Source organism: Prionailurus viverrinus, chromosome D4, assembly GCF_022837055.1.
Source record: "Prionailurus viverrinus isolate Anna chromosome D4, UM_Priviv_1.0, whole genome shotgun sequence".
NCBI classification, from domain to species: Eukaryota; Metazoa; Chordata; class Mammalia; order Carnivora; family Felidae; genus Prionailurus; species Prionailurus viverrinus.
The window spans coordinates 3,778,788-3,805,558 of record NC_062573.1 but is presented as its reverse complement, the minus strand read 5'-3'; the positions used below and the strand labels follow the sequence as shown (position 1 = coordinate 3,805,558).

The following is a 26,771-nucleotide window of genomic DNA, read 5'->3' as shown; positions in this document are numbered from 1 at the left end:
TTGAACTCATGACCCTGAGAGCAAGAGTCGTGTGCACCACCTACTGAGCCAACTAGGTACCCCCTTAATTTTAACTTCTAATGTGACAGTAACTCGAGGGGATGCCCCATGCCTTAGGGCAGCGCTGAGCCTCCATTTTTGAACACGGCAGTAATAGCAGCCTCCCTTTCTCTAACGTGTGTCCAGTCTCTCCGCAGGACTGAGATGGCTCTGCCACAGACCCAGCTCCCGTCAAGCACATTAAATGGCCTCCAACACATCCCATTTTATAAATGATAATGTGTTGTTTCAATCTGTATTCTCTTGGCTGACCACGAGGCTGGCATTCACCCAAAAGTACATTTGCTATTTTATGTATTTTAAATTTTACCCGATTTTCTAGGATTTTGGTTCACTGATTAACTCATCTAACAAGTACTGACTAAATCCCTACTACAGGCAGACGCTGTCCTAGAGGCTGGGGAAAAGCAAGAAGCAAAAGAAGAAAAATGCTCAGGGGCACGTGGGTGGTTCAGTTGGTTAAGCATCCAACTCTTAATCTCTGCTCAGGTCATGATCTCACGGTCGTGAGATCGAGTCCCACGTCAGACTCCGCAATGAGCACAGAGCCCGCTTGGATTCTCTCTCCCCCTCTCTCTCTCCCCCTCCCCCGTGTGCTTGTTCTCTTTGTCTCTTGCTTTCTCTCAAAATAAATAAACATTTGGTTTGATTTTTTTAAATGTTTACTTCTATTTGAGAGAGACAGAGCATGAGTGGGGGAGGGGCAGAGAGAGGTGGAAACAGAATCCAAGGGGGCTCCAGGCTCTGAGCTGTCAGCACAGAGCCTGACATGAGGCCCAAACTCATGAGTCGTGAAATTGTGACCTGAGCCAAAGTCGGATGCTCAACCGACTGAGCCACCCAGGCACCCCAACAAATAAACATTTAAAAAAGAAAAAAGAAAGAAAAAAATGAAAAATATCTGCTCTCAGGAGGAGAAAATGTCAGTGACCGTACATTACATAAGAAGGTATTAAGAGGCCTGGTAAGGGGACAGGAAGTTCTGGTGGTGATGGTGAGGGCTGCCAAGCATAGTGGGGAGGGGGGGGTGGGGAGGTGGAGGGGGGCCCTCCTTAACAAAATGACATCACAAAGGAAGTGAGGGGATTACAGGAAGGATATTCCAGACAGAAGGCTCAGCAAGTACAAAGGTCCTGCGGCGGGAGGGTGCTTGACAGTCACAGAAAGTCAAGGCCAATGTGGCTAAGAGGGGGTGCAGTACAAAGGTACTAAGGGGCCAAACCACACAGGGCTTTGTGGGCCACTGCAAGGATGTGGCTTATATTTACAGAGACAGGGGAAGTCATCAGAGGGCTGGTACAGAGGTGGTGACAGGGAAACCATTAGAAGCCCAACACCAGCCTGCAGGGAAGAAATGGTAACCCCACCTACGGTGGCAGCAGTGGTGGGGATGAGATGCAGCCCATTTGGGGTATAGTTTGAAGGGAGAGCCAGAAGGATTTGTTAATGGTTGGATGTTGCTTGTGTAAGAAACAAGGGCGTTGAGAATGATACTAAGATTTTTACTTTTTACGCTTACTGAGACAAGAGCAGCCCCCATTAGGCAGCATGGTGAATGTGAAGTTGGGTTTTGGACAGTTTACGCAGATGCCTTGTAGACACTGCCACGGAGACAGACACAATCTATAGAGCTCCAGGGAGCCGTCTGGTCTTGAGATAAGGATGTGGGCGCCCAAAGTGGGCAGTAGAGGCAGGACTCTGAGGGAGTGAATGCCACTTAGAGAGGAGGTCTGAGGGCTGGGTCCTGGGCACAGGGAGTTTGTCCGCTTTTCTGTAGTTTACATTTCACAGTAAGATTAAATGCACATGTGTAAGCGAGAATGAGCATTTTTTCCTTTTGTTATAGATCTAAAAAAATACACACCCACAATCACACTTTGGAGGCCAGAGCAGTGACCAGCCAGCACCCTTAACTTCCCAGCGCACCTGGAAACCAGGATCAAAGGAGACCTTGCACTTGCAGGTGCGGGGGCCTGAGGAGTGGGTGGAATCGGGACATTTATTAAGCCTCTACCAAATACGCGAAATTTCACAGGACAGCTAACAAACTTTCATTTCATACCCCAATGCCCTCCCCTGCCAGTAAAACCGCTAGAAGACAGGCATCACTGGGTCATTTCACAGCCACAGAAAGGAAGTGAGAGGTAAGGTGATGGGTCCAATATGACCCAGCTGGTGACAGCAGCACCTGTGACATCTGGCCTCACTACTGCCTGAGCGCAAATACTCTGGACATTATCTCAAGCGTGGGGGAGGTGTGAAAGGAAGACTGCACCGGTGGAAGTCCAGGAAGAAGCCCTTCTGGTGAAGAGGTAAGATCTCTCCCAAGAGGGGCCCGGGGGCATCAGCCAAACTCTCGGACAAGGGACTGAATGGTTTTAGGCCCAGAACAGGGAGAGGGCGGGGAGATCAACAGCTGAGGTAAAGCGCACTCTCACCTTGTTTTTCTCCACGAGTTGCTGCTCCAAGTCCTGTTTTTCCTTCTGCAGCTGCCCTAGTTCCACAGCCCCCACCTCACCATTTGGGATTCCCTCTGCAGCCGGAAGCTGGTACGCGGGGTCCTGCGTGGCCCTCGAGGCCGCCTACAGGATGGACAAGGTAATGGTCAAGCTAAGCCACAGGTCCATGGGGAAAGGGGCCCAGACTGGTTCCAAAGGTGCGGGCTGATGTGCCGGAACAGGCAGCTAGCTGGCTAGGAACCAAACCTGGGCTGTAGAGATCCTGTCCGGCGCCTTCCAGGGGGACAGGCAGTTTTCCGTGCAGCGAGCATGCTTGGAAGGAAAGGGCTCTACTGAACACAGACACATGGTGCCACATCCGATGGGCTCCTCAATACCCACGAGCTCCTAGTCAGGTAGGCACCCCTACTTTAAAGAAAGGGAGGTGACCTGCCCAACATCCCACAGCTAGTGAGCGCCAGCTCTCCTCCCTGTCTTCCCACCGCCTCCTACTGGCAAACTACGGCAGGCAGCCCCATCCTGCTGCCCTCACACCGGCCCGCGGCTCAGATGGGGACTTACGTGAGGCTCGGGAACTGAGCGTGCCAACCCCTGCTCCGGGACGGCCAGTCTCAGCACGTCGAACCCCGCGGCAGCCTCGGACTCCTCCGCCCTAAGGCTCTGCAGGGCTTCCAGCTCGCTCTGAAGCTGGTGCATTTGCAACAGGGCAGAGTCGTGACCTAGGCCGGGCAGAGGGGAGCACGAGTGACTCCTGCTGCTTCAGGACCAGGCCACTTCAGGGCAGGGGTACTGGGTGGGAGCAGGTGAGAGGGCTCGGCAGGGGCAAACTCCTCACCTTTCTTCAGTTGGAAAATCTCCTGCTCTTTCTGGAGAATCACTTCAGCTTTTTCCTGCAGACTCTGCTCCTTCTCATCTACTACAGCTGTGAGGTTAGCAGCCTGGACAGAAAAGCCAACATAAGACAAGGCCGGCAGCAGTAACCGCATCTCCCCCAAAAGAAATCTCCACTTTTCCGCTACCCAGGGTCCCCCAGGAATCCCTCCCTGAAGTCTATAGCCTCGAACAAACCGTAGGCTACCCTCTACTCCTACGGACATAGCACAATTCTGGGGCCAGGGCCTTGCACAGGCCGCCTGCCCCCCCCCACCCAGCCTACCACTAGCGGGCCTACCATAGATGTGGTTGTTCTGCCCAGCCTTCCCCAAGCTGTCATAACCATGACTTCCGTGTCCTGAGTACCTGTGACATGCCTAGCATTTGATACACATGACCTCATTATGATCTGAAAGGTGTAATTATCCTAAAGTCTTTGCAGATGCAACTGAGACTGGAATTTATGTTAAGGACTCACCGAAGGCCTAGAGTCCATTCCCTACAAGGTCTGGGGCCCGATGCTGAGTCTGTCTTGAAAGGAAGCTTTGCCCACCCTTCTCGCTGAGGGCTCAGCTGTACTGCGTTCTCCAGGGCCTGTGGGCAGCAATGCCCCTCACAGAGTCAGAGCCCAGGAGGCACCTGGATGCGGGCTTTTCCCCAGGTAAGGTTTACAACAGTAACCGGCCATCAAACATCCAAAAAGGCCATCCCGTGGGGTGAGGATTTCTTTATGACGTTTTTCTCCCACCCTCCTAGAGACCTCAGGGTCATCAATCACACAGTTCCTGGCATTCCTGACACCCGTGTCCAGCCCCTGGAGGGGGACACACGGGGAGGCAGGCTGGTCCTGCCCGAGGCTGGAACACACCACCCTTTGGCCCGTGCCTCAGGGTCAAACGGGGCCTACCTGTTGCTGGAACTCTTCCCTCTGCTTCCGCACCTCCTCCAGGGCTTGAGCCATTGCGACACTCACAATTTCTCTTTGGCTCCACTCTTCCTACAATCCAGAAAATGGGTGGGACACTGAGTCCCCAAACGCCTCTCACGGGTGTTTCACTGCACGTTATGTGCCGCCCACTGGGGGAATGCCATCCTCCATCCTACAGATTTTCTTCCTGCTGCCCGAGGGCCCTGGACTGCCCTCTCGCTGCGGTGCCGTCTGTATGCCTCTGAGAGCTGTCCTGGTGTACAACCCACCGACCTCTCCGCACAAGGGCAAACCGCCGAGGCTCGGGGATCCCATGGGCACACCAGCCAGTCCTCGGGCCACGGTTAGGGGACCCAGAACTCCAAGAGAAGAGCTGGTCTGATGAAATCAACACAGAATAGGAAGGAAGATTCTCAGGCCATGTGAATGGACTAGTGGACCGGAACAACCCAATTATGGGAAAAATAATCAGCAATTACTGAATTAAATAGGGCAGGGCAAAATGCCACAGACTCATCAAAATTATCCATTTTATAAGAGAAAAATGCTCTGGTCCCACAGCTAGTAAGTGGCATTGCCAGGTCTGAAGCCAGCATCTGAGCTTAGAGCCAAGCCTCTGGATGTTAGACTGTACCACCCAGAAAATTCTCTACATGGAGCCGGGCTGCCTCCCTGGCCTGCCCCACAGCACAGGAACCACCTCCTGACAGACAGACACATCGGTCCTCTTCCCGGAGACGAATGCCGTGCTCACCGATCAACCCCTCGACTTCTCAGGTGCCTACATTCTGGTCAGGGACATCTGTGGTTTGTGTCTACCCCAGATCACACCGTTTTGGGGGATAAGAGCCTCATCACTGCTATTCCCCACTTCCACCCTGCAGTTCTGGAGGGCTGCCCATGTTGCGGCTACAAGGAGAAGCACGGGACTCAGGCCTGGCCAACTGAAGTACTGCAGCCCCCTGGCCAAACTGATTTGTTCAAGGGGAGGCTCTGTCACCTAAGATGGACCAATCAGAATCCCTTTTTACATCAGAAGCCTTTTTGATAAGCCAAGGAGAAGCCCTCTTTCCTAAGCTGGCATGTCACCAGCTTGGAGCTGCTGCTGTGATGACCACCCGATCTGAAGGCCGCCATCTGTATCGTGGGGAAAAGCAAGGCCAAGCGTCTGGGTAACTGACAGGGCAAGAAACAGCATGACGCAGGAAGGAAAGAGACCTGAGGCGCCCCCCACCCCCAAGTTCCAGTCGGACAAGTCTTTCTGGTTCTGGGAGCTACTCAACTCCCCTATGACACCTTTCAATTTGTGTCGGTACAAGTGAGTTGATGGAAGGAGACGCCAGCCTCCTGGCCAGAGGAATTCTGGCTCCTACTGTGGAGTTGTCAGAATTGACCTTTCTCTGCGTCCATCTCTAGTAGAGATGAGGAAACCTAGCGTCTGAATTCAAAAGGCAGGAGCCCGCGCTGCGCCAGACAATACCCCTCATCGGGGGAGGCAGTGTTGATACAGGAGAAGCAGCTACGGAAACGTGGCCCTGTGAGTGCAAGCGGCAGGTGGCAGAAGGCTTTTCCGGGGAGGTTTAGAAGAGCTCGGACTGCTGGTGTCTAAGAGGACGGCCAGCAGACAGAGCGCGAGGCAGGAAAGCAGGTCAGGGCAGGAACCAGAGACTCAAAGCACCTCCATGCCAGGAACCGCATGGGATACTTATTATCCACGGTCACGCTCGAGCCTCGGGGCAATCCTCTCGAGGTCAAGGGTTATTATCGTCAGTTTTGAAAAAGGGGAAACTAGACTCCCTCAAGAGTCAGCCGGTGAGGGGCTAGGCTGGCACACAGGACGGGGTCTATGTGGCTCTGAAGTCTGCTACCGCCAGAGCCGCATGCAACCCAGGACTGTGGGATTCGAGGTTGCCCGGCACAGTCCGGGCTGGCCGCAGGAGCCACCAGGCTACCCACGTGTGGCAGCTCCCTGCACCTGGGAGTGTGTTCCCTGACAGCAGTCTAAATAGGTATGCACCTAAAAACAGTGCTTCAAAACACTTGAGGCAAAGACTGACAACCGGCAGGATTAAAGAGAGAGACAAATCTGTGATCACAGTTGAAGATTTAAAGAAACATCAGAAAACATAAAAGATTTGGACAACACTATCACCCAACTTGATCTAATTAGCATTTACAGAATGCTTTCCCCTCACAGCAGCAGCGCACTGAAACATTTACCAAAATAGACTCTGTATGACAGGCTGGGCCATAAAACAAACCTCAGTAAACATCAAAGGGCTGAAATCATTTAGTGTATGATCTGATCATAATAGCATTAAACTAGAAATCCAAGATCGAGAACATTCCACAAACATTTGAAAATTAACCACACTTCTAAACAGCCTGTGTGCGCCAGTTTTTATTCCCACCTATCCGCCCCACTGCCCCTTTCATCCTCTGCTTTGCGACGAAGCTACATCTGGTCTGAGGCTCTGCAAATGACATTTCTGCTCGTCCAGCTGGTTCCATGTGAGCCTCTGCCAACAGGAGGAGCTCGAGGCAGACTGGAAAGCAGGAGAACACAGCAAAAGCCTTGCTCCTTCCTGTCCGCTTCTGCGAGCAGTCTGCACTGCCCTGGCGGTGGCAAGAGGGCAATTTCTTCCCGCAGCCGCATCTGCATCCGCTCTGCAGGTTCCCCAGCCCCCGGGGCTGATTTCACTGGCTGCCCTGTCCCCCAGCACACCAGCGCCCGCTCAAAAGCGTCCCCTGCTCAGAGGCCCAAGTGCCAGACCTGTGGGGCCCTTCGTCTTAATTCCTAAGTTTAATAATTCAACCTTCTTTGCTTTGTTCCCTTAGTTGTAGCTGTTTCTGCAGTGGCTACCTTCACAGTATCTTTTGCCTGTTTCGGCGCTGGACTAAAAACTTTACATGAGATCACGAATTCTCACTTCAATAAATGGGTCTGGTTCCTTTATCCTGACCGGACCGTGATGGACACACTGTAGGACAGATCTTCTGGTTCTTTTTGTGTACCTTTATTCTTTCTTATTGCCTTTTATCTTCTGTCCTCCTATCTAGAATCTTCTTCCACCTGAATGATGCTCTCTAGCACTTCCTTTAGGGCAAATCTGTTGGTGACTAATTCCTCGTTTCTGGGTTTTTTTTTTTTTTTTTTTAATACGAAATTTATTGTCAAATTGGCTTCCACTCCTCGTTTCTGTTTTATTGGTTTTTATAGTTCTACTACCATGCTGTGTCCGGGTTACAGACTTCAAAACTTATCTTGGGAGAGCCTGCCTGGCTCAGTCGGAAGAGTATGTGACTCTTGATCTTGGGGGGTCATGAATTTGAGCCCTACATCAGGTGTAGAGATTACTAAAAAAAAATAAACTTAGGGGTGCCTGGGTGGCTTAGTCAGTTGAGCACCCGACTTAGGCCCAGGTTCATGAGTTCGAGCCCTGCGTTGGGCTCTGTGCTGACAGCTCAGAGCCTGGAGCCTGCTTCAGATCCTGTGTCTCTGTCTTTCTCTGCCCCTCCCCAGCTTGCATTCTATCTCTCTCTCTCAAAAAAAACAGAAAACAAACAAACAAACAAAAAATAAACTTAAAGAAAAAGGAAAAATAACATTTATCCCATTTGGATTTGTAAGAATTCTCACACCTGTACCTGTGAACTGACAGCTTTCAGCTATTTGGAAAATTCTCAGCTACTGTTGCTTCAATAATTGCTTCGACCTCACAGTTGCATTCCCTTCTGGGCCCCCACTGACAGGTGATCAAACACCTTGCAGCATCCTGTCTTTTTTCATGTTTTTTCTGTATTTCATTCTGCCTTTTCTTCTGTCTCACTAATTCTGAGTGCTAATCTGTTGTTTAACATATTATTTTTTAAAACAACTTTCCTGAAGTATAACTGACACTATGCTGCACATATTTTAAGTGTGGAATGTGATGGCTTATGGTGAAACCATCACCACAATAACAACCGTGAAAATACTCATTACCCTCAAAAGTTTCCTTGTGCCTTTAGGGTGCCTACTGCATTGGGGTCTCAGCTCTACACTTTCCAGCTCCCACACTCTAATTTGTTTCCCTTTTAAAACTGCTTCCATTTAGTACAGTTTCCAAATCTCTGCTGAAATTTGTGATTTTGTCTTTTATGCCTTTAAACATGGTAAGCAATGTAATATCTGAGCCTCTGAACAGGACTTCCTGCTTCTGTACTTGCCTCCTTTCCAGAACATGCTCCACAAAGAACCAGAATAATGATTTTAAGACTTCTCCCATCACTTCTTTGCTTAAAACTCCCAAAGTCTGCTTGCCTGGCTCCTCTCCTCTTCTCCCTGAGCCCATTGAGCAGCAGCCACACTGGCCTTGGTGCTGTTTTCTGAACTGTTTTTTCTGCCTCAAAGTTTTTCTTTTGTTTTTTAATTTTTTTTAATGTTTATTTTTGAGAGAGACAGAGAGTGAGACAGAGTGCAAGTAGGGGAGGGGCAGAGAGAGAGGGAGACACAGAATCTGAAGCAGGCTCCAGGCTCTGAGCTGTCAGCACAGGGCCCGATGCAGGGCTCAAACCCATGAACCGTGAGATCATGACCTGAGCCAAAATCGGACACCCAACCAACTGAGCCACCCAGGCGTCCCTGCCTCAGAGCTTTTCTATTTGCTATTTCTTTCTTTTTTTTTTTAATTTTTAATTTTTTAAAATTGACATCCAAATTACTTAGCATATAGTGCAACAATGATTTCAGAAGTAGATTCCTTAGTGCCCCTTACCATTTAGCCCATCCCCCCTCCCACAACCCCTCCCATAACCCTCAGTTTGTTCTCCATATTTAGGAGTCTCTTCTGTTTTGTCCCCTCTATTTGCTATTTCTTCTGGAATATTTCCTTCCCAAACATCCACATTGCTGGCCCCTTCTCATGACTCAGAGCTTCTGCTCAAATATCACGGAAGCCCTCCCTAACCTCCACCTTAGAGCCCTCTCCTCTCTCCTCTTTGTCCTTCACACTCGCTTTACTTTCTGCACTGCACTTACGACTATTTATCAGTTGTTCATTTTCTAGTTACAAGCGCCACCGGAGGGAAATTTTGCCTGTTTTGCTCAATGCCACATGCCAGCACCTACACTAGAGCCCACAGGTACTCCACTGTTTGCTGAAGGAATGCATGAGAAAATATCTGCCACCAAAGTACACGTTTCCCACGATACAGCACTACATCATTAGCACCTAACTTAGCAGAGACTATTACTGCAAGCTTACTTAACGCAGACCCACAGCTTTGGGTGTTCTCAGAGAAGGTCTCTGCCAAAAGATCCACAAGATCTTTGTGTCGTGACCAAGTTGGGCAAGTACTGCAATGATCCATCATCTAAGGGCTCTTACGAACGGGGCCAGAGGAGGCTGGAGGCCTGTAAGAAAGTGGCAGAAACTCTCTGCATCCAGTTACGTGCAGGGAGTATAGGGGGCAACGTCTGATTAAAGAATCTGATTAAAGAATCAAGTTCTCAGAAGGGAAAGGGTAACAATCCAGCAGACTGTTTCTCATCTCTACATGTGGTCTCCGACATAAACAGATGGGGTCCTTACGACAAGTTAAGCCCTTGTTTTGCTAATCTCGCTGGAAAGATCAACACCACCAGTGGTTTGACAGCATGACTTTCAGGAAGCTGCTGACGATGACAAAGAGGAAGGGCTGGATGCATGAAGTCAGACCAGCACCACCTGGAACTAACTATGGAACTCAGACGAATTACTTATACGTGGAGCCTCAATGACGTTAACTGCACAGTGAGCATAATTCCTCCTCCCACCCTGGATCACGACAGGACTTAATGAGGTGAGATTTCTAACAAATGTCTAAGGGACTGTTGAACAAATGCCAGTTCACGCCTTCTCCACTCTGAGTACAGGACTTTCACTGGGCTGCTCCCAATACACATATAAAAGATGGGTCACTGCTGTGACACATGGACGCCATTAGATAAATACCTTGAGCTTCTTTAGTTCAAGTTGGTGGTGTTGCAAAGAACGTTCACATTCATTCTTACTTTCTTTAAGGGCTGCATTTTCTTGCTCCAGTTCTCTCTGCAAATTAAGAAAAGTATACATAAAACGAAAAGGGCGTTTCGCTATTTCCCCTGGGCACAGTCCTACAGACATGGAACCTTTACGAATGCACCCCACCTCCTGTGTCCCTGCAGGGGTGGGAGAGGAGAATGGAAAATTCTCAGCTACCCTCCTCACGAGAAGAAATATGGCACTTGACTCTGACGGCGAGGAATCAGAGGGAGAAGCCATGAGGGAGGAACAAGAACACTGCAGAAAGAGGGGAGGAGGCTGACAGGATTGGTCAGGAAGCACAAGTCCTTGCGCAGCCCAGAAGAAAAGAAAACCCATCTGTTTGGGGTTTTATAAAAAGCAGCCTTTTTACATCCATTCTCATGAGCAGGTGTCTCGATGGAAAGATAAAAACTGCTCCAAAAAGTGGTTCTCTGTTGAGAGGGAGGCTGGTCTTCTTCCTGTCAACAACCCGGTGGCCCAGCAACGTGTGAACCTGGTGCTCACAAAGCTCACTCCTTTCCTCACGTACCACCTCCCGCTCTGCGGCGGTCTGGTCGGCCACCCGGGCGCTCTCCAGGGCAGCGAGCTGGGTCTCCAGTGTGTGGACGCGCTCCATGCACTGCCGTTCCAGGGCGAGGACCTGCTGCTGTGCCTGGCTGCTCTCCTTGTTTGCGGCGGCCTGCAGAGGACAGTATTCATGGTGACAGTGAGGACCTCATCCGTTCTGTCCCTCGGTGACCCAAAGATGGGTGTCCAGTGGAAACAACTCTCCTTCCTGCTCTCTGGCCTGGGCGCTGCTGAGGTCTCCACCTGCAGCCCTGCCGGGCACCCCTGGCCTATTCGGGAGCTAGAGTCTGGGACTGGTCTTGGTGCTGGGAGGACAGCTTAGGGCACCAGTCAGTCCTAAGATACAGCCTTCCTTCACCCTACTTGGTACTGCCCTCCATGGCTGAGGCTTTTCTTGGGGAGGCAATATGTATCTTCCTCAATTTACGATGGGGTTACAACCCGACAATCTCACTGTAAGTTGAAGGTATTAAGTCAAAACAAGCATCATAGCTCAGCCTAGCCTACTTTACTTTTTAAAGATTTTATTTTTTAAGTAATCTCCACACCCAACGTAGAGCTTGAACTCACAACCCCAAGATCACGAGTTGCATGCTCTGCGGCCTGAGCCAGCCAGGTACCCCAGTTCTGAGCATTTAGAGTAGGCTAGGCCACGGGCACCTGAGTGGCTCAGTTGGTTGAATGACTGATTTCAGCTTGGTCATGATCTCACGATTTGTGAGTCTGAGCCCCACATCGGGCTTTGCACTGATAGCACGGAGCCTGCTTTGGATTCTCTGTCTCCTTCTTTCTCTGCCCCTCCCCTGCTCACGTGCATTTTCTAAGATAAATAGATAAAATTAACAATAAAGTAGTCTAGGCTACTTTAAAAAAAAAAAAAGAGAGGGCCACCTGGCTGGCTCAGTTGGTGGAGCACGTGACTCTTGATCTCAGGGTTGTGAGTACAAGCCCCATGCTGGATGTAGGGATTACTTCAAACTAAACTAAACTAAACTAAACAATAAAATAAAATAAAATAAAATAAAATAAAATAAAATAAAATAAAATAAAATAAATGCTCAGTACACTTACATTAGCCTACAATTGGGCTAAGTCTGTTTTATATTAAAGTGTTGGATATCTCCTGTAATTTACTGAATACTGCACTGAAAGTGACAAACAGAAAGTCTGCCCAGGGGCTGCGGCTCCCCACCACAGTCTGGTATCGAGGAAGAATATTGTATCGCACACCTTTAGCCCAGGAGAAGCTCAAACTTCACAATTTGAAGTATGGTTTCTACTCAGTGCGTACTGATTTCTCATCTCATAAAGCTGAAAATCCTTAAGTTGAGCCATTATAAATCATGGACGGTCTGTATAGTACAGTGACGACGAACAAGGGCTCTGACTGAAGAAAGATGCGGGTTCTGCCATTTACCAGCAGGGAGACCATGACCACTGGGTTAGTGACCCAGTCTTTCTGAACCAGCTTCCTCTAGGGAATGAGAATAGTACGTACCTCTTAGGTCTATAGCAAGGACTAAATACAACACGTGCAGAATACTTAGCACAGTGACTGGCACGGCCAACATACAATAAATAATGCTTTCGTTTCTCTAGCTCCTAACTCAACACCCCACCTGGGGCTGCAACGGTTGGCCAAACCCCTTGCCAAGTTCTCCTCAGTCCTGGCCGCAAGCTGAGGTCTGACTGCCGGCAGAGTTACCGCCTCTAATAGTCCCAGAACTAGGCCGGGCCCCACGGCCAGCCATCAGATGGCAATTAGCCAGTCCCTCCCTCCTTGGGTAACTCAGATCCTTCAGTACGTAGTGCGTCCGGACTCCCTCTACCACAGCTGCCCTCCTGCTCACGCCCAGTTCAACAAGTGTATCTGAGGTCAGGTCCTAGCACCTCACCGGGGTGAGTCTGGGGTGACTGCAAAGGCATAAAGGGCAAGCGAGCATCAAGGGCCTAGAGCCCAGCAGCCACAACCACCACTTACAAGCTCCCGAATCTGAGCTTCCTGAGCCGCCACAACGTCACCACTGTGCTTCAGCTTCTCCTCAGAAGCCTGCAAGCTGTGCTCGAGCTCTTGCACCTGAGGGGGAAAGGGAGCGTCTTCATTCAGAAGTCACAGGGTGGGAACAAATGGCTTTAAAAATCAAATCCGTTTAAATATCATTACCACTATTCTACCATTCTTTTCCTCCAGTCTATTTTTGTGACTTTTAAAAAAAAAATAATTCTAGGCAAACTTTGTATTTTTCCTCTTCCCTCAAGTTTCCTTTTGTGTTTCAATGTAGCCTTGAGAACCTGGATTATTTCCTTAAGGGATGTTTCACAATCTACTGACCCACTGCCTCCTGTGCTGGCGCTCACGTTGTTTCCCACTTTCCTGTCTGAGACAGTTAACGTCTTCACTCGACAGTTTTTGACCTGGTTTGAGCCACTTCCTTAAGACAGATTCCAGGAAGTGGGATGACTGCTCACCGTACAAACTTTCACTCATTCTACAGACGTCAACCGAGTCTGACTGTGTACCCGGCACCGCACTAGGACGCTAGGCCGGCCCCGCGGATGCGACGACACCCTGTCCGCAGAGCCAGATCTTCCAACGGGCCATTTTTATCTGACTTGAGCGGTCTTTGCCAATTTCCCTTATAAAGTCCTCTTGTTCGCTGAATAACATTTGACCTTGAGGAAGCTTATCGTGAAAACAAACACAAGGAAGGTTGCAGCTTTGTCACGGAGAGGTAGGTGCCCCATGGGCGGAGGACATTTTTAGGTCTCACGGCTCCTTATACATATTCACATGTACGATTTAACTGCAACAACTCCCTGAGAACAGCATTATTTCCACAGATGAGGATAGCGTTACTTGTCCAATATCACAAATTGTATTAATGGTAGAGCCAGAACTGAAACCTAGCTTTTTAAACTCCTGAATTCAGAAACGATCTACTCAGGTCCCAATTTAGAGGCAGAGCTCCAGAAAGGTTCAGATCCACAAGAGGTTCAGCACAGAGTTATCATATGACCTGGGAATTCCACTCCTAGACAGAAACCCAACAGAAATCAAAGTAACAGCTCACACAAAAACCTTGTTCACAGCACTACACTAATGTTCATTATTCACGATAGCCAAAAGGTGGAAATAACCCAAATGTCCGTCGACAAATGAATAGATAAACAAAATGTGGTACAGACATAAAAAAGAATGAAAGCCTTTTTTAAAAAGGCTTATTCAGCCTCAGGGCACCTGGCTGGCTCAGGCAGGAGGGCATGTGACTCTTGATCTTGGGGTCATGAGTTTGAGCCTCCATGGCATGGAGTTTACTTAAAATAAAAAAACTAAAAAAAAAAAACCCAACAAAACCCTGGCTTATTTGGCCTCAAAAAGGAATGAAATTCAGACACATGCTACAACATGAATGAACCTTGAGGCCATATGTTAAATGAAATTAGCCAGACACAAAAGGACAAATATCGTAAGATTCCACTACTATGAGGTTTCTACAGTAGTCAAATTTATAGGGATAGAAAGTAGAATGGTGGCTGCCAGGGACTGGGGGTGGGAGAGAATGGGAAGTTAGTATTCAATGCAGACAGAATTTCAGTTTGAGACGATGAAAAAGTTCTGGACACGGATGGTGGTGGTGGATTCACAATAGTCTGAATGTGCTTAATGCCACTAATTGTACACTAGAAACTATATTGAAATGGTAAATTTTATGTCACGTATTTTATTGCAATAAAAAATAGAAATTCAGAAATAGAAATGAATTCTAATAAAGCAAACAAAGCTGTGCTGAGAAAAATACACCTTTGAATATTTTTATCAGGAAATAAGATTTTTAAATTTTTTTTTTTTCAACGTTTATTTATTTTTGGGACAGAGAGAGACAGAGCATGAACGGGGGAGGGGCAGAGAGAGAGGGAGACACAGAATCAGAAACAGGCTCCAGGCTCTGAGCCATCAGCCCAGAGCCCGACGCGGGGCTCGAACTCACGGACCGCGAGATCGTGACCTGGCTGAAGTCGGATGCTTAACCGACTGCGCCACCCAGGCGCCCCAGGAAATAAGATTTTTAAAATGAGCTAAGCAGGCGCCTGGGTGGCTCAGTCAGTTGAGCATCCCACTTCAGCTCAGGTCATGATCTCATGGCTCGTGAGTTTGAGCCCCGCATCAGGCTCTGTGTTGGCAGCTCAGAGCCTGGAGCCTGCTTCAGATTCTGTGTCTCCCTCTCTCTCTGCCCTCCCCCAGCTTGTATTCTATCTCTGTCTGTGTCTCTCAAAAATAATAAACATTAAAAAAAATTTTTTTTAAATGAGCTAAGCATTTGTGATAGTCTGAATGTTTGTGTCCCCCAAATTCATGTTGAAAATCTAATGTCTGATGTGATGGTGACAGGAGGTGATGATGCCTTTGGGAGGTGAGGTGTTCAGGTGATGCCTTTGGGAGGTGAGGCGCTCGAGTCCTGAGGGTTCCGCCCTCAGGACGGGATTAGTGCCCTTAAGAAAGAGGCTCCACAGAGATCCCTTACCCTTTCCACCATTTCGCACGCCATTAAACTGGCAAAATAAACACATAAATAAATGGCTGGAAAAGACAGCAAAGCAGGTATAGGACCCCTTCAAGCATGCTAGGGGAGTAGAGCCAAGCGCAGCCCTTGTAGGAACATTCTTGTCCTACTTAGTCACATTAGGTCATATGCGTTCTCTACCCTCAAGGGGACAAGGACAGAGCTATCTGTTGCCATGTTTTCTGTGGTGACAGGAAGAAGGTGGCAATCTGGACGTCCAGCGCCTGGCAGATGACTGCAGTCTGGTGTAGTGAGCGCAATCCAGTGGACACAGCCAGAAGATGGGGCGGGTGAAAGGAACAGTGGATGTGGAACTACATCACTCACATAAATTAACACACATGCACACAAAACAAGGTCACCAATTTTAAGGTAACCCAACAACAAAAGGATCTCTATTAACCACATTAGAATGGCTTCCTGTGGGAAGGAAGGGACTGGGGATAAAAGGGAATGAACAAACGAGAACAATTTTGTGTGGAACAACGGTGGCAATGTGGCAAGAATGAAGAAAATGACTAACTCAACCATGTGTAAGTAAGATCCAAAACAGTCCCTTTAAAAGAAAACTTTTAGGGTGCTTGGGTGGCTCAGTCAGTTGAGCGTCTGACTTCCACTCGGGTCATGACCTTGTGGTTCATGGGTTTGAACCCCGTGTCGGGCTCTGTGCTCACAGCTCAGAGCCTGAAGCCTGCTTCAGATTCTGTGTCTCCCTCTCTCTCTGCCCCTCCTTGCTCACACTCTATCAAAAATAAACATTACAAAAGAAAAGAAAAGAAAACCTCTGACCCCAGGGGATTCTCCCACAACCATGTCATCCAACCAGGTTACCACCCAGACATGGGAATCACTAAGAGTGAGGTTAGTACCCGAGTCTCCAGAATGTCCATGGCCTTGGCCTGGCTGCTTCTGGCTGCCAAGAGCTGCTGTCTGGTATCCTCCAAATTCTGTTCAGCAACTGTTTTCTGTAAGTTGAAGGAAGAGTATAAGAAAATCGTCATTTTCCCACTGAATAAATACTCACTGATACCTACAATATACTGTGATTTGTGCAAGACACAAAGGACACAAATGCATTAACAAAAATAAGGGCTGATTGAGATAAATTTCACATTACATAAAGTATACACAGAGGGGCGCCTGGGTGGCTCAGTTAAGCATCCGACTTTGGCCTAGGTCATGATCTCGCTGTTCCCGAGTTCAAGCCCTGTGTCGAGCTCTGTGCTGACAGCTCAGAGCCTGGAGCCTGCTTCGGATTTTGTGTCTCCCTCTCTCTCTCTCTCTCTCTCTCTCTCTCTGCCCCTCCCCGGCTCGTGCTCTCTCTCTCTCTCTCTCAAAAATAAATAAGCATTAAAATTTAATAAAAAAAAAAGTATGCAATAAATGTGACACAGTCCTTAGTCCTTGAGGCAGGGGCAAATGACTAACAAAAAGATTACAGAGTGCAGTAAGTACCCACAGAGGTGCCCTGTGCAGGACACTTGCCGCCTCAGGAAAGTGGGTGGGTTCCTAATTCACAGGTGGCCAGGGGTGGGAGGGAGCACCTAGGCAGAGGGAAGGTCAGTGAAATAGCCTGGGGCACTCAGGGAACTACAACTTCCAAAAAGCTAAAGCAATGGTGGATTCAGGTCAAGAAACAAAACAAGAAAGTCAGGCAAAGGACCAGATCATGAGAAGCTTTTTATGCTGCAGAAAGGAGACTGAATTTAATTTTGCAGGCAATGTATTTTTTTTAAGTGTATTTATGTATTTTAAGAGAGAACGAGCTGCAGAGGGGCAGAGAGGGGGACACAGGATCCAAAGCAGACTCTGTGCTGACAGCAGAGAGCCCAATGTGGGACTCAAACTCACAAACCATGAGATCGTGACCTGAGCTGAAGTCAGATGCTTAACCAACCTTGAGCCACCCAGGCACCCCTGTAGGCAATATATTTTAAAGTGGGGCTGTCCAAACACTGGCATTAGACTAACTTGATTGGCGGAGGGGTACCTGGCTGTTAAACTTGGAGGTTTACACCTGGCCTACTGAAAACAGGCTATCTGTGGGCAGGAATATACACTTTAAAAAAACTCCCCAAGTAACTCCTATGCACACTAAGCTTTATAATGATGATGATGGCACAACAATAATGATTATAATATTACCAGCTGAAATACATTGAGACTTATGTTCTAGAGCTTCATTCTGAGCACTTCACATACTGTAACTCCTTGAACCCTAACAACAATTCTATTTGTTTGGTACAATTATCAACCCTATTTCAAAGAGGAGAAAACAAACACAAAGAGATTAAGTTACTTGCTCTAAGTCACAAACTGGTAAGTAGAACAGGCAAGACACAAACCTATGCAGTCTGATTCTAGAAATCAATACACTCCAGAACCCAGGGTATACACACTTGTAGACTGTAGGGGAGCTGGGGAAAATGGTTAAGGGAATGAGGCAGTCAGGAATATCAGTTAGGCAGGGAGCGTGGAAGACTGTCAGGGGTGAAGGACAGACTTATTTTGGGTAGGGCAGGCTGGAGACTTCCGATATGAACTCAGCTAGAGCAACTGGAAGCCCTGAAGGATGATGGTGGCAGTGGAGATGGAGATATTTAGTTGAAACTAAGTGCAGACAGACAGGGAGGGTCTAATCTGGGCCCAAGGTCTTGGCCGTGCCACCTTTGTCATGGTGAGGCCAGTCACTGGGATACAAAGGGAAGGAGGGGTAGGATATGGGCAGACAGTGGGCTCAGGCCTGATGAGAAAGTGAGTTCACCTACACCACTGGGCAAAAGGCCAGTCCGCTCAACAGCCTCCCTCAGCGAAGGAGAGTCCCCTCACTGCTGAAGGCCATTCTTGTTCACACCACAGGCAGATGGTAAAAATTTTCCTTGGCCACCGGAAAGTGCAAAAGGGTGGAAGAGAACAGAGCGGTAAGATAAGATAGCCCAAGTGGCATATATCACCGGTGGAGTTTATTGGCGATTGGGAGGGATGCTGTTCATCCACAAGCATCTCTGAATGAAGCATGGTACACATGGGTGACAGGGCTGTTTTTGCTGGAAGCAGGACAATCAAAAGTTGGAGGGAGCGCTCTCCCACCCGGCTGCTTGTGGACTCTGGCCCTGCAGCTCTGTGACTGCATGAAATCTCCGGTGTTACCATTCCCTTCCCAGCAGTGGCTGCCCTAACAGAGCCAGCTACCTCTTTCAGGAGCTCGTGCACGTGTTCTTCTCCTGACAGGTTCTGCTCTAGTCTCTTCTCCAAGGATGAGACTTTCTCCTGCAAGTGTGTGATGAGTTTTTCTTTTTCTTGAGTATCAGCAGTGGCCTGCAAGTGAAAGCAGAGATTACGTTACTCTATGACCCCTCTCCCACTTCCTGTCTCCTCTTGGATCATTACGTTTTCCCGAAATTCTGTTCTCAACTGCCTCTCAGAAGAACAAACAGCCAAGATATCTTCCTTGAAAAGGGACACAGAAGAAGCAAGATCAGGAGCCAGTACCACCCAGGCACTGGTTCAGACTGAGCACCGCAAGAGGCAATCAATCGTGGGGCGCCTGGGTGGCGCAGTCGGTTGGGCGTCCGACTTCAGCCAGGTCACGATCTCGCAGTCCGTGAGTTCGAGCCCCGCGTCGGGCTCTGGGCTGATGGCTCGGAGCCTGGAGCCTGTTTCCGATTCTGTGTCTCCCTCTCTCTCTGCCCCTCCCCCGTTCATGCTCTGTCTCTCTCTGTCCCCAAAATAAATAAAATTAAAAAATAAATAAAAAATAAAAAAATAAAGCTCCTGAACTTCAGTTTAAAAAAAAAAAAAAAAAAGGTAATCTATCGTTCATACAACCTAAGCAATTGACAATGCGGGAAGGAACAAGGCTATTCCCTTAGTGGAATGCACCCAGGATGCTGAGAAGATGCGCCTCCTTTTTAAGACAATCAGATTATACTGTCATAATGTACAACCTTTTACTCTCATCAAGCACACATTTAATCCTATTAATCTAGAGTCCAATAGGGCCCACGACAATTTTAGCTCACATGCCGAACTTGGCAGAGCTAATCCCACTGAAGAAGGACCCCATAAGCTCTACAAACAACCAAAGAGAACAATGTTTCTGGACACATGGGGCTGGATGAAGGAGTAAGGATGCCAACATAGCTGCCTTAATGAAGGCCTAAGAGAGAACTTCTAAAACACAGGATGACATTCACCCTGGCCTCCCAGCACAGGGACCAGGGCAGATCCATTGTGCATCTCACACCCTAGCCCCAAACCAACAGCTGTCCTCCTTTCAGTCTATCCCTTTAGCAATGATGGTAGTTAGTGGTGGTGGCAACGGGTTGGGACTTGGTTCAACAGAGGATCCAGGAAACTTTGAACACACAAGTTCTTAGATCCCTAGTGGTCCTTGTATTCACTGAGGTTGCCCATTCTCCTCTCTTCAAAAAAAGTTCGTACAGCATCAACATCTTACTATGAAGACTTGTACATCCTCACGGATACTCTGCTTCCTCAAAATCCCCTACTTACTGCTTCTGTTGCTCCATTTCAAGCTACAGACTTTCATGTTCAGCTTGGAACCCAGTCAATCTCTCCTCAGAATAAAATGTAGCAACTTGGCCTTAGAGTTTTAGGAAGAAACACTTGCCATTCTACATTCTCACAGGGGTGATGGCATGGGTAGTAGAGGAGAAGTTTGACGCATGGATTCAAGGTTCCACAGTTAAATAAACTTTTATCAAGTCTATACCGTATGTTGTCTTCTGAGGATACAACCAGACACAGTTCCTGATCCACAGATGGTGGCTGGTGAAGACACATACACATGCAATCAATTATAAAACAATACAATCATACTGCAACAGAGGGACATATAAGGTGCTATATCAGAGAAAGGAGGGATTAATGGGGGAAATCACATCAGGCGTATCCAGATCAGGTAGAAGGGGGGTGAAAGAGGAACAAGCATTCTGGGTAAAGAACAGCACATGCAAAGAGGTGCCGGACAAGTTCAGCATGACCATAAAGCTGGGAAAAGAGGTAAAGACAACTCCCACGTCTGTGACTCAGATGTCTGGCCAGAGGGAGAGAGAGAAAGAAAAAACAGTTTGGCCATGACGACCAATCATGAGGGGTCTCTTACTAATAATGCAATAATCAGAAAGTATAGCAGAGTGCAGCAGTGGCAGCTATAGTCTGCAGAACGTGAGTAAGCACTTCCCATCATCCCTGGTCCTTATGACCACCCTTCACTGTGTCCATTTATAAGGAAACTGAAGCTTAGGAAATAGCCCAAAAGCGCACACCTTATTGTGAAATTAAAGATTCAAACTCAGGTCTTCTGCAGCCAAAGCCTGTATTCATTCTACTACATATCAATATGAACTTGAGATATATAGCTGACTCTTCATAGAGAAAACCAAAGACCAAACAAGTTTTGGTGTTAGGCAAAATTAGGGACAGAAAAAGAATCAGTTACAATTTCTGTTTAGTCTTCCTGTGTGCCATGTCCTACATGGATCCTCCCCTCCACTCTGGCTGCTTTATTTCAGGCCCCCAACACCTTATATGTTACAGCTAACATTATACTTAATGATGAGAAACTCAAAGCTTTTCCACTAAGATCAGGTATAAGGCAAGGATGTTCCCTCTCATTAGTCCTTTCCAACATTGTATTAGAAGTCCTTGCTAATGTTAAAAAAAAAAAAAAAAAAAAAAAAAGTCCTTGCTAATGTAATAAGGCAAGAAGAGGAAAGTACATAGTACATAAGTACATAGATTGGTAAGGAAAACAAAACTGTCTTTGTTAGTAGACGACATGATCATTAATGTAGAAAATCCAAATAAACTGGCCAAAAAAAACCCCTCCCAGAAATAACAAGTGATTATAGAATGGTTGCAGGATACAAGGTTGTTATACAAAAGTCAACTGCTTTTCTTTTTAAAAATTTTTTTTTTTAACATTTATTTATTTTTGGGACAGAGAGAGACAGAGCACGAACGGGGGAGGGGCAGAGAGAGAGGGAGACACAGAATCGGAAACAGGCTCCAGGCTCTGAGCCATCAGCCCAGAGCCTGACGCGGGGCTCGAACTCCCGGACCGCGAGATCGTGACCTGGCTGAAGTCGGACGCTTAACCGACTGCGCCACCCAGGCGCCCCAGTCAACTGCTTTTCTATGTACCAACAATAAAAAAGTGGAATCTGAAATTAAAAACACAATACCATTTACATTAGCACCCTAAAATGAAATACTCAGGTATAAGTCTAATAAAATATGTACAAGACCTATATGAGAAAAACTACAAAACTTTGATGAAATAAAAAAACAAAACAGAACTAAATAAATGGAATGAGAGTCCATTTTAATGGATAGGAAGACTCAATATTGTTAAGATATCGGTTCTTCCCAACTTGACCTATAGATTCAATGCAATACCAACCAAAATCCCAGCAAGTTATTTTATGGATATCAACAAAATGATTTTAAAATTTATATGGAGATGCAAAAGACCCACAATAGAGCCAACACAATACTGAAGGAGAAGAACAAAGTTGGAAGACTGATGTTACGCGACTTCAAGACTTACTATGAAACTACAATAATCAAGGCAGGATGATATTGGTAAAAGAACAAATTGGGGCGCCTGGGTGGCTTAACCTGGCTTAACCTGGTTGGTTAAGCGTCCGACTTCAGCTCAGGTCATGATCTCACAGCCCATGAGTTTGAGCCCTGCGTCGGGCTCTGTGCTGACAGCTTGGAGCCTGGAGCCTGCTTCAGATTCTGTCTCTCTCTCTCTCTCTCTGCCCCTCTCCTGCTTGTGCTCTCTCTCTGTCTCAAAAGTAAATAAAAACATTTTTAAAAAAATTAAAAAAAAAAAAAGAATAGATCAATGAAACAGAATAGAGAGCCCAGAAATAGATGCCCATAAATAACTTGACTGATCATTGACAAAGAAGCAAAGGCAATACAATAAAGCAAAGACAGCCTCTTCAGCAAATGGTGCTAGAACAAATGGGACACCCACATGAAAAAAAATGAATCTAGACATAGAAACCTTACAACCTTCATAAAAATTAACTCAAATTGTATCACAGATATAAATGTCAAACTTAAAACTATAAAACTCATAGAAGATAACACAAGGAGAAAACCTAGATGACCATGGGGATAGCAATTATTTGTTAAATATACCACCAAGGGTGTGATGCATGAAAGAAATAATTGATAAACAGACTTCATCAACATTAGAAATGTCTACTCTGCTAAAGACAATGTCAAGAGAATAAGAAATCAAGCCACAGACTAGAGAAAATATTTGCAAAAGACACATCTGATAAAGAAGTGCTATCCAAAATGTAAAAGAAACTCTTACAATTCAACAATAAGAAAACAAATAACAGAGTAAGACAAAGAAATAAAAGGTATAAGAATTTGAAACAAACAAAACCATCATTATTCACAGATGACTGCTATTTAAGAAACTAAAAAACATCTGTATGTTAGTTATTAAGCTTAATAAGAGCTAATAAGTTGTACAAAACAATATACAAAAATAATATTTCTATAGGCCAGCAACAAATACAAAAAGTAATTTTTTAAAAAATATTTTGAAGTTCATTTTGAAAGAGAGAGAGAGAGAGAGGGAGAGAGAGGGAGAGAGAGGGAGAGAGAGGGAGAGAAAGGGAGGGGGAGAGGGAGAGGGAGAAAGAGAGAGAGAGAACAAGGAGGGGAGGAGCAGAGAGAGAGGGAGAGAATCCCAAGCAGGCTCCGCGCTGTCAGCACAGAGTCTGATGAGGAGCTTGAACTCACGAACTGTGAGACCATGACCTGAGCTGAAGTCGAATGCTTAACCAACTGAGCTACCCAGATGTCCCTTAAGATGTCCCATAATCTCTACACCCAATGTGTGGCATGTTCCACTGACTGAGCCAGCCAAAAACCCCCAAACTTTCCATATCTTAAATATGCCCTAGAATAACCTGCACAGGTAGATGAAAGCTCATAGCAGCCTTGTATGTAAGAGCAAAAGACCAGAAATACCCCAATGTTGACTATCAATAAGATGGATAAATTTTGGTAACTTCATAATATGTAGCTGAGAAAAGAACAAGTTATAGCAGCATGTACCCGTATGAAAGTTTTTTAGGAATACAATGTTGAGCACAAAAAACAAGGTTTAGAAGAATACCTACACAATGATTTATATAATTTTAACATGCATGAGAAACAAAAGAAGATATATACTGTTTAGGGATAAAATGATGGTAAAATTATAAAACAAAATGGAAGTTTCTTCCATTGTTCTATAAAACTAATGGAAATTTCTAGATAGTGTTTACTTAGAAAAAGGAGGGGTGCCTGGATGGTTCAGTTGGTTAAGCGTCCTACTCTTGATCTTGGCTCAGGTCATGATCTCACAGTTTGTGGGTTCGAGCCCCACATCAGTCTCAGCACTGACAGCGCAGAGCCTGCTTGGGATTCTGTCTCTCCCTCTTTCTGCCCTCCCTTCCTCACTCTGTCTCTCTCTCTCAAAATAAATAAGTAAACTTTAAAAATATTAAATTAAAAAGAAAAAAGAAAAAGGAATGGGATGGAACAGTGAATAGCACATGGGGAACCTCAAAGATAAACATATTACTCTTTTTAACCCGGGGGTTAGCTACATAGGGGTTCACTGACTTGTTATACTCTCTACCTTACTTATCTTTGTAAATGTTACATCTATTCAATAATGATAAACAAAACAATGGACTCCAAACTCATGATCTTCATGATAAAACTGTCCTTCCTCTGGTGCTCTTAGCCCAATGATTGACACTATCAGCCACTCAGTCGATCACTCCAGAAACCTGAAACCATCACCAAAACTTTTCTCTTGCTCCTCTTCTACATCCATTGCAGTAGCAAGTAGGTCAGTGTCCTCACTGTTTCATAAAATGTCTAGTCCATTCTCTTCACCACCACTCTCGTCAAAGCCACCATGTTATGCCTGAACAGGTGTAAGAGCTTCCTAAATGGACACCCACTCAACATTTCCTCCTAAATCAATCCATTCTCCTCTGTGTTCTTTCTTCCAGTTCCCTGAATGTGCTAATCCTTTTCCTGCCTCAAGGTTTCTGGGTTTCTGGTTCATACTGCTCCTTGCTTAAAATTCTCTCCCACTGTCTCTCCCCCTCCGCAGCTGAAGTGTTACTTCCTCAAAGGAAATACTTGTTGACCCCCAAGGCTAATCTGATGCCATTAAAAGATGCCACAATATCCTGTAGTTTTGCTTCACTGCATGCATCAGGGTTTGTAATTATATATTTATGTATATATTACCGATTAACATCTGACTTCCCCTCTAGACTAGAAGTTCCACAAAGGCAAGTGCGGTATCTGTCTTGCTCACCACGGTGTTTCTTTTTTTAAAGATTTTATTTTTAAGTAACCTCTACACCCACCGCGTGGCTTGCACCCACAACCTGAGATCAAGAGCCACACATTCCACTGACTGAGCCAGTCAGGCGCCCCTGTTCATCACACTGTTTCTAACACTCAGCACAGAGCACTGAACCTGGCACACAGTAAGGCTCAAATCATATTTTTAGAATGAATGAGAGAACTTATTAGTATAACCACAATCTAAAAAATTAGTTTTTCCAATTATGAAATGGATGGATTTTTTTAAATGTTTATTTTTGAGAGAGAGAGAGAGAGAGAGAGAGAGAGAGAGAGAGAGAGACAGTGCAAGTGGGAGAGGAGCAGAGAGATGCAAAATCCTAAGCAGGCTCCAGTCTCTAAGCTGTCAGCACAGAGCCCGATGTGGGACCTAAGCTCAACGTGAGATCACGACCTTAGCCGAAGTCAGACACTCAACCAACTGAGCCACCCAGCCGCCCCTGAAATGGACAGATGGTTCTAATTGATATCAAAGTGTCTCTTGAGTCCCAAAATTTGTGTGTTATCTCCGGTACTCCCATATGTTCTGTGCCCTTCTGCTTTCTCTGCCTCCTGCTGTACTACCCATCTTTGAAATTCCAGTTCCTCCAGGAAGAGTTCCTTGACTCCTGTGCTGGAAACACATACTCTCCCTATGGCCTATCTTTTGCAAAGGAAAACCTATGTCACTTATTTGGGACTTGCTGAGTTGAGAATTTCTTTTCTTGTGGTCACAGGAGGTTTGAGTTCTATAATGAAACTGTAAGTTCCTGAGAGAAAACACTAAGTCTCCAGATTTTCAGTTCACTGAGGGTAGAGACCTTATATCACACTCATTCATTTATGTAAGGTCTGTTTACTGGGTGAGGCAACAAAGTCCAGTAGCACAAGCATGAGTTTTGGAGTAAGACTTGGGTTAGAATCCAGCTTTGTCACTTACTGTGACTTAGTTTTGAATTCTTTAAAAAAAAAATTTTTTTTTAACGTTTATTTATTTTTGAGACAGAGAGAGACAGAGCATGAACGGGGGAGGGTCAGAGAGAGAGGGAGACACAGAATCGGAAACAGGCTCCAGGCTCTGAGCAGTCAGCACAGAGCCCGACGCGGGGCTCGAACTCACATACTGCGAGATCGTGACCTGAGCCGAAGTCGGACGCTTAACCGACTGAGCCACCCAGGCGCCCCTGAATTCTTGAACAAAGTATATAACCTCTCTCAGGTTCCATTTGGGTATCTGTAGGTATGCGAAGACTCCTATTTACACAAATAGATGCTGTTAAGTCTTTTGTTGCACTTGAGATTAGCAGTTCTCAAGGGATGAGGGTAGAGTCTGTGGTACCACCTGCCAGGGGATGTTCTGTCATATGATGGGAAGGGCTGGATTGTCAATGCCTGAAGGATGCTGCTGGCATTAAGAACCCAGGGGCTAGAAAGCTAAATGTCCTGCAATGCAAGGGACAATCATACAATACAATTATTCTATTCAAAATGATGAGAAGAAACATACCACTGAGAAACACTACTCTATAGTCAATAATAATATTTTTTATTCTTCTTCTTTATAGTCTCAAGCTTAGCACACGCCTGTAATAGGAAGGCAATAAGTGTTGGCCAAATGAACAAATGAAGTATAATGACTATCATTCTGAACAAACTGCATTAGGCCCCATCATCCATGATGGTTACATCTTCTTATGCTTGAGGTCCACCATGTAGTACTTTAGAACAAATGTGAGCAGATCAAATCGTGTGCTTTGAGAATTCCTGCCAGTACAATACTGACCTCTTCTGTTAAGCAACCTTTGTTCAGCCATGTGGCCACTTACATGGGAATGTACCCTGGCTAGACCAGGAAGTAGGGCAGTGC

The 26,771-nt window shown here is 46.4% G+C and overlaps 1 protein-coding gene and 2 long non-coding RNA genes across 4 annotated transcripts in view; 2 read left to right on the top strand and 1 right to left on the bottom strand.

Moving 5' to 3' along the window:
* Positions 1-26,771, bottom strand: part of GOLGA1 (golgin A1) — a 47,412-nt gene that overhangs the window by 4,011 nt on the left and 16,630 nt on the right. Inside the window, exons 11-19 of the mRNA XM_047830119.1 lie at positions 18,689-18,814; positions 16,366-16,461; positions 12,916-13,011; positions 10,897-11,046; positions 10,296-10,391; positions 4,300-4,389; positions 3,355-3,457; positions 3,081-3,238; positions 2,499-2,642 (exon numbers count right to left, since the gene is read on the bottom strand). Coding sequence (XP_047686075.1) covers positions 2,499-2,642; positions 3,081-3,238; positions 3,355-3,457; positions 4,300-4,389; positions 10,296-10,391; positions 10,897-11,046; positions 12,916-13,011; positions 16,366-16,461; positions 18,689-18,814 — 1,059 coding nt within the window. The remainder of the gene's footprint in view (positions 1-2,498; positions 2,643-3,080; positions 3,239-3,354; positions 3,458-4,299; positions 4,390-10,295; positions 10,392-10,896; positions 11,047-12,915; positions 13,012-16,365; positions 16,462-18,688; positions 18,815-26,771) is intronic.
* LOC125150335 (uncharacterized) lies at positions 1,186-2,232 on the top strand. The gene is made up of 3 exons (XR_007146324.1): positions 1,186-1,265; positions 1,907-2,023; positions 2,144-2,232. It is a non-coding gene; the product is annotated as an uncharacterized LOC125150335 (long non-coding RNA).
* Positions 2,242-4,543, top strand: LOC125150334 (uncharacterized). 2 transcript variants are annotated; one of them, XR_007146323.1, is made up of 5 exons: positions 2,242-2,372; positions 2,550-2,658; positions 2,800-2,914; positions 3,826-4,053; positions 4,149-4,543. It is a non-coding gene; the product is annotated as an uncharacterized LOC125150334 (long non-coding RNA). The 2 variants fall into 2 exon arrangements; XR_007146322.1 differs by lacking the exon at positions 2,800-2,914.